The sequence below is a fragment of the Ischnura elegans genome, chromosome X (assembly GCF_921293095.1).
Source record: "Ischnura elegans chromosome X, ioIscEleg1.1, whole genome shotgun sequence".
NCBI classification, from domain to species: Eukaryota; Metazoa; Arthropoda; class Insecta; order Odonata; family Coenagrionidae; genus Ischnura; species Ischnura elegans.
Genome location: NC_060259.1, coordinates 105,740,218 through 105,759,376, shown reverse-complemented (window position 1 = coordinate 105,759,376; position 19,159 = coordinate 105,740,218). Strand labels below are relative to the sequence as shown.

General features: G+C 38.6%; 1 protein-coding gene across 5 annotated transcripts in view; it reads right to left on the bottom strand.

Moving 5' to 3' along the window:
- LOC124170913 (histone-arginine methyltransferase CARMER) overlaps window positions 1–19,159 on the bottom strand; it is a 104,735-nt gene that overhangs the window by 65,146 nt on the left and 20,430 nt on the right. For 4 of the 5 annotated variants that reach the window (XM_046549965.1, XM_046549966.1, XM_046549962.1 and 1 more), the window contains exons 3-9: window positions 14,984–15,087; window positions 13,195–13,410; window positions 12,509–12,686; window positions 12,159–12,249; window positions 11,897–12,069; window positions 11,587–11,809; window positions 4,288–4,475 (exon numbers count right to left, since the gene is read on the bottom strand). In XM_046549965.1, coding sequence (XP_046405921.1) covers window positions 4,288–4,475; window positions 11,587–11,809; window positions 11,897–12,069; window positions 12,159–12,249; window positions 12,509–12,686; window positions 13,195–13,410; window positions 14,984–15,087 — 1,173 coding nt within the window. The remainder of the gene's footprint in view (window positions 1–4,287; window positions 4,476–11,586; window positions 11,810–11,896; window positions 12,070–12,158; window positions 12,250–12,508; window positions 12,687–13,194; window positions 13,411–14,983; window positions 15,088–19,159) is intronic. The other variant, XM_046549964.1, reaches the window with a different exon arrangement.

Here is a 19,159-nt window from a genome sequence, read left to right as displayed (position 1 = left end):
TCTTCGCTCACTTGCGGACCAAAATCACCTCCAGGTTCTGATAAACACAATAAAAACTTTAGGAAGCAGCTTTCCTGCGCTGTATATGAGTGTATTACTTTGATCACGCTCCCAAGAGCAACCTGAACAATATTCTCCCTTTCTTGATCGCGTTCTCTTTATATCCACCTCTACGGACACCCGGTCTGATCTGTATTAATTACGAAATCCATTACATTTGGAGATTGGGCTTTTTGTTTGCATCTGAAACGTCATTGCCGATTGCAATATTTCTTCAGCACACGCTTGCTCGCCCGCTGATACGTATTTTGTTAATTTACGTTGCACGATTGAGTTTCTCTTCTTAAAAGATGCAACCCATGAAGCACCAGCAGGGAATTCAAATCCGGGAGATATGTGCTGAAATCACGCATAAATAGCTATTCTTGTAAAGTCCGAGTCATCAGCGGCTCATTGCTGTTCCTGGGTTCGACAAAGTGATCGTATACCCATCTGTAGATCATTTCAAGCTTGTCGAGTTTCGTTCCCCCTGATTTTATATCTTTCTCCCGTATGTAACCGGGGAAAATCTCCGGAGACAATATGTTTAAAATCTTTTGCTTTGGAAATGAGTTCCCTTCACTTCGAAGCCAGTACCACAGTTTTACCACTCCTGCCTTCATGAATCTTGGCACGGAAAGAATATTTCGAAGTAAGGGTTAGCTAGCGACAAAAATATCAGTTTAGGGCTTATTCTCAAACAACAGTCAAATAAAAAAATGTAAAACGTCCTAAATGAACAAATTAGAAGAGGATGGAACGGATTACAAAAAATGGAGGAGGTGGCAGACTGGAAAAAATTTACTCTCACCGAGTCTCGAACCCTGGACTTTCACTTCAGCAGTGCGGTACGCTACCACTCGGCCAAATCGCTTTTAAACAATAAGCGAAATTTTTAATATTAAATTCAACGTGACCATATTTTTCAATTTTTAAATGCTTTTTCCTCTCAAACCCGGGCGTATTTGGACAAAACCCTTCAACTGTATTCCTATCTAAGTGTCTACTTTCAAATAAAAAAGGTTTCATCTTCTTTCTTGACATCGGTTAGGCAAAGTCTCCTTGTCAGTCCTGTAAAAAAAAACTTTAATAAGTTCCACGAATAAGCTACAGCATTTAGAAGGATATACACGATGATACGCTATAATGATTATGCTACGTTTAAGTTCTCCTTGTGTACTGTGCCAAAGAGCATCCATCAATTACAGTTCTTTCTTCAGCAGGAGATGCTTCAGTATTCATGTAACATCAAACAGTAAGCTTCATTCCTGTGGAATCATGGTGACCCACTTAGTACCGCTCGTAAATTGAACATACGTTTGAAGTCCTCTTCTGACGAACATTCAATTTATGAACTTTCAGGGACACGAACATGCAAAAAATTCAAGTGTGCTCGGAAGTTAAAAATTGGCGCTTTTGGAGTTGGCTGATGCAACACAGTGTGGTGCAGAGGAATTCGAACTTTGGGCATGATCTGAACAAAGTATCATTTAATCAGTTGTGAAGCCAGGAACAGTTCAGTATTTCGTCCGTTCTTCCTTCCCGTAGATAGGGACTTTTTTCGGCTCCAGCCGCGCCGTACGAGTAGCTAGATTAGTTCGTCACAATTGTGAGTTAATGCACAGTTGTAATGCGCTGTTGCATTCTGCAGGGTAACCACTCGTTTCGATGCCTTGCATAGATTTATCAACTCACGAACAAGGTCTCGGAATGCATCTGGTTCCTATGCCACGGACTTTGTACGAATGTATTCTGGTAGATATCAATCCTTGATTGCGTCATGCCACATTCTTATATTGATGAAACCAAAAGAATGTTCTTCTTGTATAAATTTGTGCGTAATTTAATCAACTTTAAGTACCGTATATTGAAGAGACAAGAAATTTTGACAATGTTTTTATGCGATTATTCATAAAAGAAACGTTTGTACGAACTTCATTACTTCCGAACAAACCACCTTACTTCCGAACCTCCAGTGTTTTGGTCCCATGAACTTCGTAATAATAACAGTCTACTGTAATCCCAAATACCCATCATTGATAAATATTGCTAAAAAGTGTGAAAACTGGAATGCCAAGGCATTTTATTTTTGAATAAACTTGAGAGTTGAGAAAAAATATCCACATGAAGATATCCAGAACCATAGAACAATGTTGATAGGTACGGCTTCTAGATTACGGTAAATAAAACCTTCACCAAGCTGTAGAAAAAAATGGCAGAAAATCAGTATAAAAGTCTATGTTAACATCTAGTTTGCAACAAAGGTGGAAATCTGTTGGTCTGCGCAAAAAGGAAATCTGTTGTGCAGATGGCCCAAATCCTTGGGAATCCTTCTTCTTCGAGTTCAGAGATTTGGCTCGGTTCCTCCAGCAGAACGCAAACATTACAAATCCAGTCAACCATAATATTGAAGAATTGACATTTAATTAAACACACAAAAACCATCCCTGCACACTTGTTAACACGAATAAATATACTAACAATTTTTGGTATACCAGTCAGCAAGAACGTGAGTCACAATATGACTTCTGCCTGAAACCCACGTTCTAACCACCAGATTGCCAAAACCTAAAGAAATCGACCTATAACATATCACTGGCACTATGGCGGACAACTGGAAAGGAAGCTGCGGAAAGGGTAGTGCATGGTGGCAATCTTAAAAAATTGTGTTTAAATAACGATGGCCTTCCTAAGATAGCGAATTCAAAAATTGGTTATTCATTGAAAGAAGGCATAACATATGAACCTTTGTTGCAATACAAGCCATCTTACTTGGACACAAGTGAAAGCAAAGAGTGCTACAGCTCTCTGAGTGCTACAGCAGTAGCTCTTGAGTTTTAGGCTGAATGCATCTGCTCGAAATTATTCAGAGCCATTTCCTGGCGTGATCTTTTCGGCTTTCTGTCATTTACACAGAGAAAAAGGAACCTATCATTGGCAGAGTGCCGACTGCATATCATATTCCTCATTTAATGAGGAATGGTGATGACATACGGTAGCAGCGTCAAAATTCAGTTTTAATCTGTGGTTTGAATGTCAAGGTATTGGTAAAAGACACTTATTTGTGTTTTGACATTTTTAAAGGAGTAAAATGATCAAAAAACTTTCCAAATCACGGAAGAAGTTATAGCAGTAGCAAAAAACCTTGAATATCCCATTACAACTGAAATAATACTTAAGATCAAGCACATCAAGGAACCTAACTGATAGATAAAATTTCAAAATTGAACAAATGAAATAAAATTTTGCAAACTACTGATATGTTTGTAACATTTTTGTGTTTTCCTTAGATTATTGCCATTTACAAGTGGTAAAAAAAATAATTTCTTTATAAAGGAGCAATCTCTATGCTTGGATGAAAATGTCCTAAAAGAGCAAGGAATGAAACCCTCTATATTTTCAAGCCTCATGCTTCTTACAATGCAGGTCTATTCAATCCAGTATGATGTCAGAACCCAACCCCCTCCATTTGAAGAAGTTTCACCGCATGAAAATATGTACTAAGCATCATGAAAATTTCACACTGAAAATGCTTCTACTAGCTCCGAAGCAAATAAACATCATAAGGTACCAGTATATATAGGGTCACTTTCACTTTCATCAACTCATATTTGACTCGTCACGTAATCTTTAGATACAAGGCAAATTAAGAGGGGGAACAGTAAAATAATGTTAGGTAACGAGGTGAAGCGTGAGAGGATGGTTTGAAAACATGGTATGATGTTGCTGAGGAGAATAGATTTAATAGAGAGAAGACTGAAGGAAAAGGCTAGAGAAAGAGGATTTACAGAAGCAAGTTACTGTAAGGGTTATAAAGAGAGGAGCCAAGTAGGTTTTACTGGATAAGAAAACAAATTTTCTTCTTAGAAATGTACCATATTTGTCTGAATATAGCCTCCATCAGCACATAATCACCCAAAGATTAATTTCCATTCCTAAATATATGCAGCCATCAGATTAACGACAGGCCAAGTGCCTTCTGCAACCATATTTTTTATGCCAACAGAACTGTGTACATGGAATATCAAATGCATTGCATCATCAGAAGTTCCGTGATTTCCCAGAATCACTCAGTGACATTCCTCATTTAATTCCACAAAAAAACATAGGCAACCCATTACAAATTTTTGTTTAAATAGTTCCCACCCAGCAAAGGCATAATTGAGCTAAAAAGTGCTTTCTATTTATAATTTATATATTTGAGTAAAAATGGGAGGCTTATATTCGGACATATATGATATTGCTAACCTTGTCTTGCACCTTGAGCATCTAGATGACTCCAATAATTTTCACTCGGAGAGGTAGTATTTTGACCAGGCGGCGCCTGAGGAGCTTGCCCTGTGTACCGGAAGTATGGATTCTTCAAATCAAGGGTATTGGAAGATCTTGTTCCTGTTCCCTCAACACAAAGCTCAATGGTGACGTCATAACTTTGCCTGTAAGGACAAAATAACATGTTAATTGATGAATCAAATCTCTAATCCACAGATTTGATCGCATTTTCAAATCCATAATCCAAAAATTGGTGCAATATACTTTCAAATGAACCTCTTCAATTTAAAAAAAATCATATCACTTACAGTAGACTCTCATTAATACGAACAACGTTATTACGAAGCAAATTGCTGGTCCTGATGAAAAAGCCTATCCAATCTATGGTAAAAGAAACATTATCAAGAAAATTTTGTTATTATGAAATTACAAACCTCAGTCCCTATCCCGGCAGTTACAAAATGTAGTCTATTACAAAGTTCCATGAATAAGCTACGGAATTTAGGTGGGTATACATTACGCTAAGTTTTAATAAATGTGCCACGCCTAAGTTCTCCTCAGTTAATGCACCCAGGAGCGTCAATTATGGTTCTTTCTCCAGTATACATGCAACATCATATAATAAGCTTCATTCCTGTGGAATCATGGTTACCCAGTCAAACCGCTCGTAAATTGGACGTGCGGTTAGTCCTTTTCCTACACACATTCGATTTACAACCTTTCAGAGATACGAGCATTCAAAAATTTCAAATTAGGCTCCTTCCGATTCGGTCATTGCAACGTGTTGTGGCGTATAGGAACTCACGCTTTGGGCATTATCTGAACAAATAATCATTTAGTCCATTTTGAAGTAAGGAACTGTTCAACGTTTCGCCCATTCTTCCTTACTCAAGAGAGCGATTTTTTTTGGCTCAAGCTGCATTGCTCGCCCAGCTAGATCAGTACATCACAATTGTGAGTTAGTGCAAAATTGTGATGCAGTGTTGCATTCTGCAGGATAACCGTACTCCTGCATGCCTTGCATACAGTCTGGCCAACAAGAGTTGTCCGATGACAGTGCAAAAGAAGGAGCGGAGAACCCTCGCCAGCACAGTTTGCTGCCGATCACTGCCCCAAAATGCATCTCACACCCTCGCCTAGTCACAAAACATTGTCACATGCATATGAAGCAAGCCTTAACCACCAAAACAAACCCTTTCTTCGAATCTCCAAAATAAGAGATTCTTCCTATAGGTCCTTCACGCTCGTCGCCCCTTGCAGCTCCTTTCTTCCCCAAACCCGTATGTTTACAAGTGATGCAGGCGTTTCGTTTTCTTACCGGGCAACCGTGCACCCTACCCCCAACTAGACCTTTCTGCCTGTCATCACACAACTTTCGGTGGCCGAACTGTAGGTTTATCAACTTAAGAACAAGGTCTCAAAACGCATCTAGTTCCTATATCGAGGACTTACTGTGTTCGGGAAGATATCAACCCTTGATTTCGTCATGCTGCATTCCTTAATTGAGAAACAGAAACGAATTTTCTTGTTTTTACATATTGGCGCATAATTTTATTGCCCATAGTATGCACTTTTTTTTCAACGATTCCTAAAACAAACGTTCTAATAAACTTTGCTGTTATGAACTTCCGCTTTTTCAGCCCCGTGAACTTGGTAATCACAAGAGTCAAATGTATTGCCTTTCCTCAACACTTTCCAAGTTCCACTTGCACCGACTACCCACTTAACACATTCAGTCCAGGGCACAGATTCCAAATTGATTGATTCCCAAAATCAAGTCTAACTTTGCTTTTTTTACAGCCCATATTGAAACCACAAGCAGGTCCACTGTGGGATACAATAAGGACTAGACAAAATCATAAAAGACCTGACTGAAGGTAATAAACAAAGTTGGTATATACAGGATAGAAAAAGCAAAAATTAAAAAGGAACAAACTCACCGAATGTACATTGAAATAAATGCAGGGAACTTCAATTTAAAGTCAATATGAATTAAACCATTGAAACCCACACAAAATTTGACTGGCACAGCCATTAGCAACGATTAATATAGAACATATGTAGTACTCAAATGGGCTAAAAGATGGCACCACTTGTGCCGTAACATAGTAAAAACTGGCATTGTCCACTAAAGAAAGTTGGGCAGGGCATAAAAGTATTGCATAAGAAAGTATTTAAAAAAAGACACAAATTTTCTTTCATTTCCTAATTCTGACACAATAACCATTAACATTCCTCAACATCTTTCCCTTGTCAGTTCTGGCCAAGTGTTGAGAAGAGAAAATTAACTAGGGGTTGGAAAAATGAGAGTATGTTGGAACATGTCCCTCCTTATATATTTATTCTTATATTGCCAGATCCAAAAATGACCAAACTCGACTCTTGTGAGTAGTTAATAACTTGACTTGAGATCAAAAAGTACTACTCGCACATTCCCAATAATAGTTTCTATTTCTCATGTACTGAGACAAATAGAAAACAGTGGGATAAAAAATCCCAAGCAAATACTTAAGGAATAATGAATGTGACTCTCAGAGTGTTTAATAAAATAGAGCAATAGGGTTCTATAGTGTGATATGGTAACCAACTGTAAATACATAACATAGATAATTTTTAAGCAGGTAACTTTTGGAATCCTCTTTCAGTCACAAATTCTGATTTTCTTTCCTTCCTTAAATGAGCATTGTGATGCTAATAAACTTCAGTAGTTTTGGAGATATGCCAAACTAATGACTAGAGTAAGAATCGCCTAACTGGGAGCTAATACTCTCCTTTGTAGCCTTGCCTTGGGGATTGCTTTGGGAATAGTGAGGAATTTGGGGATAGTGTAGAAAGCCTCACTCAAATTTAATGAATGGTATGAGCAACTCAAAGTGATCCTTTCAAGGCAAAGAGGGCATAAGTAATACCGGAAGCTCAGAGGAAAATGTAGCTGCTCATGCCTGCCACATTCATAACTCAAAACACTACATCCTCCAATGTTTCAAATTCATGGTTAGGAGCGAAAAGCAACTATTAAGTATGCGTAAGATAGATATTTGTTTCCAACACCCACGGAATTTTAGCGCCAGCCGGCCTAACCATACTCTTAAGGGCCTAACCGCCATTTATGTCGCCCTCTTCCGCCCAGTGACGAGAAAAAAAAAAGAAAAACGAGGGCCTTAACCCGTTTCCAAAATAACCTTCGTAAGTTGATATTTCGAGTTACTCCATATTTTCAGCTGAATATGCTATCTTTTCAATTAGTTATTTTCATTGAGATTCCGTTACGATCAAAAAATACGTAGGATATGATTATCTTCTGGCGAATATTTAAAGTAAATTCTGATTGAGTTCTCCGTCTGGCTACTGTGTTCCATCATCTTTGCAGACATTTCTATAAAAGACTTTATTCTTCATCAGGACCAGCTCAGCTCTGCCTCGGTCTACGTTTGAGGGCCGTATTTTTTTAAGGCGCACTAAAGCTCCGTCACGTTAGGGAGGGGGTGAATGGGAAATGCTGGGGAAGGAGGGGTTTGGGATGCGTAAGGTGGGTGTCAGCAAGATTAGCAGAAGGCCGCAGGAGGGAGTAAACAAAGACTTTGGAAAGAAAGATCTCTCGGCATGGGAGAATGGGGAGGGGCATGAGAAGAAAGTTCATGGTTAGAGTTAGAAGTGAGTCTTCATTACGAGTAGCCTGAAAAATAAGTCGGTGGTAAATAGAGCCCAATACTTAAGATATTTAAGTTGTTTATTCAGGAAGGCTAATATATACACGAAAAGATATTACCCAAAAAAATTCGTCATTTTTTTGCCCTTCTCCATCGCCGCTTCCACCATGGTTTCTCACTTGCATTAATGGGAATTAAATTGGGGATCTAAATCGTTAGCCAGATCAAAATATCTTAATGTTTGGAGGGCAGCATATACTTCTTTTTTATTAGGTGAAATTACTTCCTCACTTTCATCTTCGTCGTCACTGCCATTATGACTGGTACCGGCCGCTGCTTCTTCCGACGTAGGTACCGGCGTCGCATTGTCGCAAGCCTAGAGATCATCGTCTAGGGCAATATAATAGGTTAATATTGCGCGCTGTGCTCCTGCTTTTTCCAAGTATTTTTCAAAATCATCTTTTAATAGAGCCTCTAATCTCCTCCGCGATTTCATCCGCTGCAGCTTCCTGAAGGTATCACGCAACGAATCAACCATAGCCATGATATTGTAGCAGTAGAATTTCTAGTAGGCTCGTTGTATCAATTACCAACCTCGAGAACATCCTCATGATGCGCTATCAAAGGGAATCCGGCCGATTTCCAGCAATTGGCGATTGTAGTGGAGGAAATCAAGTATGTCTTTGAACCGTGTTTCTGCGATGAAAAATAACAATTTTATTAACTTGGCCACTTTAGCAAAGTTAACAAAATCGCTATTTCTCATCGCAGAAACACGGTTCAGAGACGTACTTGAATGCCTGATTGGCAGGAGTGCGATGCAAACCATTATTTTTTGATGATGGCATTGATTGATAGATTTTCAAAATGCAGTCAGAGCGGTCACTTTTGGGGAGGGAGGCCCCCCGCTCAGAGAGTCGAAGAGAGGGGCCAGCGAGGGTGAGCTTGTCGAGGAAAGGGCTTCGAAGTGCTTCTGCGAAAAGTAGTCAAGTAGTCTTCGAAGTACCTTCACAGCAGCCTTCCTTGCAAACGTACCGGGTACGTTCACAGCAGTGCAAAGGGTTAAGTAGCAGTGTACGAAATACCCCGCGCGACCTTCCTGATATGTTAAACTACGAAGTACACCCATGTCTCGTATAGCGCAAGGGATGCGTTCCTTGGGGTCTTTGCGCTTTACGAATTTGCGTTATACGAGAGCGTTTTAACATTAGGAAGATAGGGATGCGTTCCTGGTAGCATAGATCTTGGGTATTGAATTTCCTCTAAAACATCTATATTCCCATAAAAAGCCTTAGAAAACATTATTTCTATAAATATTTATAGTTTAAAACATCTTTTAAGATAGTATTCACGCATTCAAAGACTTTTATTCACGTTAAAAAAAATTCTTACGTGCTTTCGAAATTCCATCCTGACGTGCGGGTGGGCTAACATCTGCTATCTCAGGGGGATCGTAATGCGTTGCCGGCAGTTGATGATTTTTCAAACTAGTCTAAAAACAACTATTGTGTCACCCAGGCCCTTTTGTCTCTCATCGAAATGACAAGAAAATGCTACTTTAAATGCCATTTCATAGCTAGCGGAGTTTATGAATGATAAATCATTTTAATTTGAAGTCCTCCGAGTCATTAGCAGCTACGTGAAACAGTCTTTAAATGCCTTGAAACCTGACCCAGGTTTTCCTTCCCTGAAAATGAATGAACGAGAATGCATTCTTTTCCAAAATAATATCATCTCATCAACACTAAAAACTAGTTGAGGGGGAAAGGAGCCACTTTCAATAACAGCTTGGAGTTCATCAGAAAATGTTGTGGTGGCTGCGCTATCAACACTTGCAGATTCACCTGATATCGCCGCACTGAAAATACCTGCTTGCCGTTTAAATTCTGGAACGAACCGGAGCTTTCACTATATGTCTCGGAGCAATTACCACTCTCGCCTTTTTGTACTGATTCACTATGAACTTTCCGTATGTGTAGACCGCTTGGTTGAAGTTGGTGCGGCTGAGGTCACTGATATTTTAGCTTCGTCTTTATTCAGAATAAGGCATCGTGAGTTTAAACTTCCGCGCAATATCGCTTTGACGCTCTCCATTTTCAAAGCAATTGACCTCTTTCAATTCCTCTTGTAGGTTTATAGTTTTTTTGATAAATTCTTGATTTTTCTACACGCATTCCTATTTTTTGCCATATTCTCTTGATTTTTACTCTGTATGGCTCTATCTAAATCACCTTCCACTGCTGAACTGTATTCCTGAGACGCAGAAGGCCTAAGACTGCGGGGAGGGAACGAAGCCATTGTGTTTGAGACTCTACAGCGGACCCTTTTATGTGTTGATGCTATTCATGCGCAACTCGGTCACCGCTCCATTTCTCCCCCATGAATACCGATGACCTTGAAGGCTTTAGCGTAGACTCTCTACCTGGAAGTCAATCGCCCGGTAACCTACGACAGCAAAAATACGTCTCAAACCGTATTGCTGAAAAAAAACTCATTTCCACTAGCCCCACGCTTAATTAACGATCTAAATTATTTATTATCATTCTGTTAAGGAGACGAGATAAATCTTCGGTAGGCCGGCTATCTAGACCCAATGACGAGTAATACTTTTGGAAATTGCGCAGCAATGAATTTCGATTAATATATAAGCAAAAAAGAAGATTTGAGGCAAGAAATAATATTAATATGCATAAATTTATAGAAATTTCGTGTGTACTTAGCGCAAGTTCACGTTTTATCACGAGAGCGTTTAAGATTTTTGATTAGGCTACACTGCGTTGCAATGTTTCCCCGAGGAACGAATTTGCGCTATATCGAAATTGCGCTAATCGAAATTGCGCTAATCGAAATTGCGCTATACGAGACATGGGTGTATTGTCGATGCGATGTTTACGAATAGGCATGTAAATAGGGGCATTATTTCAGTCGCGATATTTTTACTGAACTCCTACTTCCCTTAAATTCCCTCCGTGAGGTTTTAGGCGAACCCTTTCTCTCCAAAATTGCACTACCATTTACGATTTCACACTTTTGATGGACCGCAGTCAGAAGCGCTGATTTTTTTAGGTACTTACGCCGGCGTAACTAGTTTTATTGACAAATATTTCGCCGTAGTTCGTATAAACGAATGCCATTTGCTCCGGGGACCGAGCCGAGGATCGTAATTTCAAAATATCTCTTATAATCAAATAGCGCCATGTATTTAGCATAGGCTTTTTGCCGGGACCGCAATATCACTTCGTATAATCAAAAACTTAGTAAAATCCTGCTTCGTATGATCGAGAGTTTACTGTACTATTGGACTTCATAAAATGGTGGTGGAATCACTCCTACTGACCAGCTAGATATTTTGCAATTCAGTAAAACAGTAGTTTTATTATTAGAGGTTCTCTTACTAAATTCTCCATCTATTTGTGGAAAGGATGGGAAGAATAGCTCACAAATTGGCATCCCTTTGAAAGCAGAAGTTCATAAATTAGAGGATCATAGGTATATAGAACTTCATTTCCACTTTCATTTCACAGCTGTCTTAAAATTTATGAATTGGTGTCGTACAAATTGAATTTCAATTCTACAAGTGAAACAGCCAATGAGTCATACCATTTAGCTATAAATTATGACTCACCTTTTATTTGCTAAGAGAAGTACCCTCCCGGTCAGTAGTTGCCCCTGTTTCACAAATATTGGAGTCTCTAACAGACAACGAACTTGATACCAATGAGTCAGAGATTCTGTGGGTGCAGTAGATAACCATATAGTCTGAGATGATCCGATGAACGCAACATCAAACCAAAAGGCGAGGCCATGGACGGTTCCCGAATCAAGCAAATGGAACTCCAGAGGAATTTCTGTAAAACATTCATTCTTACGTGACCAAACAGCACAGTGGAAACATTGAAATTAATTTTTAAAACAATAAAATGCTCCAGTTTTACCAATTTTATGTAGATCTATTTCATTGGCCAACTGAAAATCCACAGAGTGACGCAGTGACTTGGCCATACAAATTCTAATATCAAAAGTATCAACAATCGGTTGCCTAAAATATTCCTTCATGGCAGCTTGCCGCAAGCTACTAAGGTCAACTCCATGGAAACATTGTTGATACCTGGAATGATAATAAGCCCAAAAAACAAATTTTAATTACCTGGATCACTCACAATACACATTTCTCTAAAAAAAACTAACTCAACTCACCAAAAATTGGCCTTATTAAATTGCTCCATGTACAAAGTATCATCAGAAAATGGAGCTATGTGTAAATCTCCACGACTCGGGAACATCCGACCTAAATAGGAACATACCATGCATTTAACATTATGTCAAATTGAAAAATTCATCAAAGAACAACAATTAAACATGGGATATGGACTAGAAATTACAACTGCCCTGCAATTAATGAAGTAAAAAAGACAATAAAAAATGTGAATAATAACAAATGAAATAAATGCATTGGACATTTATTCAAAGTTCTGATTATTTTTATTGAATGATTAATATATATGATCACAAAATGACTAAAATAAATGGGCAATAGAATCACTCACCATTAGGAAGAAGCCATTTCTTGGCATGTAAATAAGTCTCCAGCATTCGTTCATTATAGAGCATATAACCCATTGGTTCTGAGATTATGACATTAACTGATTCTGGTATTTCTATTTCCTCAATTTTGCCAGCAATAACTACAATTTTCCCTTTCAAATTATTAGCATTGATAAGTGCCTGAAAGACAAACACAATTTAAATTAAGAGCTTTGGAAGTTCAACTTGGTAATATAATTCAAGTTAGCATTCATGAAGTAAAGCCTTCATCATACACCCATTTCCATGCATCCCTTAAGAGTAATCACTAACAAGGGACAAGGCATGATTACTTGAAACAATAAATGATTCAGGGCCACGCCTTTATTTAACGAATGGCTCTAGTGCTACTAATGGCTTAACTAACAACTGGCTCATCCCTTACTCTGCTGTTTTAACCAATCCGATCGAGAATCACTTCGAGCATTATGAGCAGCATATTTCGCCTCCAATGAATTGAGGACTATAATACACAAAGGGGAAAGCTAAAATGATGGGAAAAGGATAGCAAATTACCACGTGACTAAGAAAAGTAATTGCTCAAGGGTATCACTGCAGCAATCCTTCAAGAACAGAAGTGATTATGAGATTAAGGCTTAACAAAAAAACTGGCAATATTATGTAGCATTTAAGTAAAAGGATAAGTTACCTCTGCATGCTGTGCCATTGTGCTTGCTTCAACAGCATAAACTTTTCTGGCTCCTGCCTGAATGGCAAAAAATGACAATATACCGGACCCAGCACCTACATCAAGCACTACTTTATCCTTGAAATCTGCCAAATTTGCTAAAATAGCTCGCTGATACGTGCTGGTTCTGATATAGTCCTGCATCATATTCTGCTGCTGCGATAAATATCCATAAAACTGTAACCAAAGAAAATAGTGTAAATATCACACCCTCCAGCCAAACTGTAAGAATAGCCTAATGATGAACATAACAATAAATAAAATGTAGCAATTGAACCATAATACAATAAAACCCAATACAACGAACATCCATACTGCAAAATTTAACAAAAACCTTATACTGAAGTCACAGCGTCGGTCCTGCGCCTTTCCCATGTGTAATTCATAGAAAAAAAATCTCCTAATTACAAAACCTTCCTATAAGGAAATCCAAAAGTGAACTCCAGGTTAGAAAAAAACCTTTCCATAGTAAAATTATTGATATGTGTTAAAATGCAATTTGATGACAAAATTCCATCTAATCCACAGTTTCCTTTTACCGTGGCCCATAGTGGTGTGAACATGAAGCATGAATGCCAGCATGGCCTACTATAATTTCAAATTCACTGTCTTCCAGCTTTTCCTTGATATTGAATCTAGCAAGGGCATGATTTATTCACTCTCTATCCCACAAAATTCATACATCATCAGCTAAGGGTGTATGCCAGCATGGTCAGAGAAGAGATATTGCTGCATGAAGACACCCTAATAAAACGGAATGTCCAATGCCCGCTCTCATGCATACTTACTGAGTCAGGGGCTGTTAAATGGAGGTACTCAATGAAATACCGAAGTGAATCCTTCTTAAATATTTTCGAGAGGATGGAGAGGGAATCTTTCGGTATTTAATACTTTCACTCATCTGGTTGGAATATTTAATCGCAATTCTAACACTGCAAGCAAGATGGGAGTTGTAGGAGAAAATTTATCATCTCGATACATGGGTCGCATAAACACCAGGATATTTTATGGCCCATTGATATTCAGGTTGGAAGACTTGTTTCTGCAGATTACAGAGGTTAATGGATATAAAAGCACACCAATCCTCCACATATCCAAATAATTAACAAAGGTTAAGATCCCGCAAGTACTGTGGTGTGGGAGGTCAGAGGTCATCAACTGGCAGCGTGCACATAAAACTGGAATTTATTCTTTTCTGAATAATTTATTCTAAGAGAAGGGAGTGGAAATTGGGGTTTTCAAAAATTTCCTTCAAATTATTTTCAGTTACAGTTCTGTGCAAAATTTCAGATCTCCAACTTATTTAGAAGTGGTCTGAAATTTGTATTAATCAGTAAGTGACTGAATTTTGCAACGGTTTTCACATGTAATGGACATGTTTTATTATTTACAGAATTCAGAATTTCTTGCCCCTTCAATGAACGTTCCACTATCTGTCCATTGTAGCTGCTATGTTTTCAGCCGGCATCGTCAATCAACAAGAACGTTTTTCTTAGCCTGTGACAATGCAACCCACAAATCCTCTTTACACCGAACCACATTACTATGAAGTCGTCATTGTCCCAGGCCCATCGAATTCGTGAAGGCTTTACTCTAGTAGGGAGCTTATGGCAAATCTTAAGGATGAATCAAAGGAAAACCATGCACATCTTATATATGATAAGTTATGATTAAACAGGTTTTAGAAGTCTTTCCAAAAGCAGGTGATATGAATAACTTACATGAATTAATTGAGGATCACATAACATACCTGGAAATACTGCATTGCAGAAGAGTCATCAGTCCTTTCGGTAAAAACAGAAACTCCCTTACCAGATTTCACTTTAACAATACAGGTGTGGAAATTTCGGGAATCTGTAAGAGATACAATATTCCAATATAATAGAAATTGACCGCACAAAAAGAAACAATTTGTTTTAAACCATATGCATTAAATTATGAGACAAAAGCATAGAAAACAGAAAAGTGACTTAATTGATGTTACTATACCATTCAGGGAAGAATTGACTTAAATCAGAAAATGCCAGTTTAATATTCAAAGAAATAACGGAAGAATAGCCAACAGCATACTTTAAGGTAGTCATCAGCAAATGCACTTTCAGTGCAAAAATTTCACAGAGGGAAAATCATTTACATTGACTCAAATTTGAACCCGGACTGCTAGAATTCATGTCAGGTGTACTGTCACTTGAACTACCAAGGCATCTTCTTCCCCAGCAGTTTTTCTGGCTTTAGAAGGCAAAGTAGTTCACGCTGCCAGACATACAATGCCACAAGGCAGCATATCTCAATGAATATTGTCTTGAGGAACACTCTAGCTTTCAGAGTTTTGGCTTTAGCCTCACACCTGTGGTTCTTTACACACATGCTTCCCTGAGGCATAGTATACCTGACAGCAAAAAAATACCTTGTCCTCACTAGCCAACAAACTTCACAGAGGAAGAAGGTGCCTTCATAGTTCAAGAGGTAGAACAGCTGGCATGATTCAAGAGATCCCGATTTGAATACCCAACAAGGAAAATGATATTTCCTTTGTGAAATTTTTCCTACCTTCACCTAACTCCCCACAGACTAACCTTCCCCAGCCAAGTACTAGACCTGCTGATCAGTAGCTTTCCAAAAACCCATGCCTTAAAACCCCTTCCCATACTTTTTCACCCCCTCCCTTCCAAGATATTGTTCAGTCATTTCCAAAAGTTTGTATCCAGTCCTGTTCTCTATGCATTCACCAGGCGTATGAATGGATCAAAATATAGAAAAACTTTGGACATTTGGCAGACAAGATACTAGAAGTGAGTTCATGTTGCCAAAAGCCACCGAGGACAGATGTGTATGTGGCAGGGATGACAGACTGGCAGTCAAGGAGTACGGGTGCAAGGCCCAACAGAAGGAATGTACTGAAGATGCTCAAAGTCCACATTTGCACCAATCAGAGCCTTGTTTTTCATTCCGTCTATCAGTCAGGATTTCCCTCTCCCTACATTTACTTTTAGGATTTCACTTTTCAGCACGAAAGAGACAATACCAAGCAAATTTCTTAATGTTCCTTTATTTGTGCAAGTTCTCTTACCATGCTATACTAGTTCTATTCCAATTAATGGGGATTTTTTTCAGCTCGGGATTATGCTAGATTGTGTTTTTGAAATTTTTCCAGAAATGCAATTAACCTTTTCCCTCCTAAAGACGAAAATATGCATCTGGACATTTCTTGACCCGGGAGACAAACGCCACAAATTTTCGTCAGAGATTTTCTTACACAAATGAACGAATGCCGAATATATACGTTTCCTAGCTCTCTCTTCCTTTTATGATGGTTGCGGGTGTGCGATGTCTTTGTTTTGGGACCCAACACGGCGGGGTTTAGGCTTTGCCCTCGAAACCCAGGAGCAGATACCCTGACCTTTGTCTTATATTACCTCTCTTACCAGTAAGGGACCGCGGTCATGCAACTGTTTATCCAGTCATTTTGCGAAATAAATATTTGTTCCTTTCTCAAAAAATATAATCTAAGAATTGGATTATTTGTCTTTTGAGCAGGGTTTACAATTTTTAAATGAAATTCTACAATATATTACCTTATATCTCGATTTCAGTAAAAACATCAACATGGAAATTGTTGCTACATTAAATGCGTTAATATTGACCTTAAAACTTTGTTTAAAATTTGGCAATACTCCAAAAAAAATGAGGAACTCAATTCAAAGTCTGCAAATTACGTGCAAGCAACAATTATCCATTTGCCAAACACATATAAGCAATCCATAAGTTGACCGCCAACCAATTCCACTGGTAGAGTTATAAACCCCAAAAGGAGTGAGCCCAAATACCCTCGGAGTCCGAGATCCCACTGGGAAGGGTCGAAAAAGGTTGGTGATTAGAGTGTATGATTATCCGCGACACCCTTCTTAACAAATGTCCTGCAAAAATGATCCGTGTGGAGGGGATCTTAGACTTCTCATTGAGAAGAGATTGGAAAAGAAGAAGCCAACGTTCGTTGCATTCGTGGACTTAGAGAAGGCTTTTGACAACGTGGATTGGAGCACAATGGAATCCTAAAAGAAATTGGGGTTCTTTGCAATGACCGAAGAATCATCCACAGTTTATACAAAAACCAAGTAGCGGTCATAAAATCAGGGCCCAGCTGTGAAGAGGCAAGAATTAGGAAAGGAGTGAGACAAGGCTGTGCATTGTCACCTGTAATTTTCAACGTTTACATTGAGAAAGCCATTAATGAAATCAAAGAAAAGGCATTGGGAGTGAATATCCATGGAGAAAAAATTAGCATGCTAAGATTTACCCATGACTTAGCCGTTATAGCAGAAACAGAGAAGGATTTGAAAATATTCTGGTTAATATGGGTAGGAAGAAAAACTGAAAGAGGTGAATGAATTCAGCTATTTGGGAAGCATGATTACTAATGACGGGAGAAGCAAGAAAGAAATCATCAGCAGAATAGCCCAGGCAAAAGAGCATTCCACCAAAAGAAAGACCTGCTTACAGCAGGAAACTTAAATATGGAAGTAAAGAAACAATTTATAAGAACCTACATTTGGAGTATGCTCCTATACGGAAGTGAGGCATGGACAATGACCGAAGCAGAGAAAGTAAGGATAGAGGCCTTCGAAATGTGGTGCTACAGAAGAATGATGAAGATCAAATGGATCGACTGAGTTCGTAACGAAGAAGTCCTAAGAAGAGTAGGAGAGAGGAGAAGCCTCATGAAAACTGTAAGAAGAAGACGGAACAACCTTATACACCACATCTTGAGACATGATGGCCAGATGAAGACAAGTTGAGGGACAAGTGGAAGGCAAGAACAGAAAAGGAAGACCTCGAACAAAATATATTTGTACAAGTAAAGAAGGATGTGAAAGAGAAGAAATACGTAGGAGTGAAAAGATTAGCTGATAGGAGGATTGAGTGGAGAGCTGCGTCAAACCAATCCTAGGATTGTTGACCAGTGATGATGACGGAGGGGATGGAAGAATCTCTCGGGGCTCAGTACAGAAGTCATGCTAAGGAGAGAACTCCACCATCTCGAAAGGGTAAACAGGTTTTTCAAGGTGAATCACACAAATATTTTTAATTTACAAATAAATACAAATGATTAAAATGCTGAAAAAGTTAAGAAATTTCAATGATTAGATTTACCTTTCGCAATGTTGGAATCATGAAATTTGTGCCCTTTTATTTAATTAGTGACAATTTTCAAACAAATACAACACCTATGAACTGCATTTATATCTGTTAAGAGAAAGTGGCATTCATAGCTGTAAGCAAATTGCATTCCTAGAGTATAAGGAATTTCATTATCTTTCAGCTGACACTGATTGTAAAAATGGGAAGACAGTACATGTCCGTCCTCCATGGCTTTTCGGCGACATAAATACTTCTTGTATATTGTGTACCAAACATACAGTTTTTCTAAAATTGGCCCCATTGAACTGGTGAATGGAGCATGACGGCCGCATATGTTAGGAAATGATTGCACATAAAGGCCATTGGCCTCGGTCGCAGCCAGGATAAGTACTTGCCTACCATACCGAAGGTTGTGGGTTCGAGTCCCGCCTTGATAGCTTGACTCCTTCAGAACTTGGATGTATGTAATCACCTGTTGTTGATAGTTAAAACCCCCCATGTAAAGGCCTCACTGTTTTCAGGGGCAATTGAGATAAAAATAATTCCCAGATAGTGTATTCACCTGAAGATGACACTAACCATCAAAATCAAGGTCAAAGCAATAACACAGTATGGATTTAAATAATTTTTTTTCTCCTTTATTCACCACATAAACTTTATGTCTTCAGAGCACAAAGTTTCGGAATAAATTAGCAAAAATTGGTGCTTTATGCATGCTGTACAATAAAAAATACCAGAATCATCCTGATTCAGAAACAGCAAGAGATACAATGCCTGAATAAAAAGC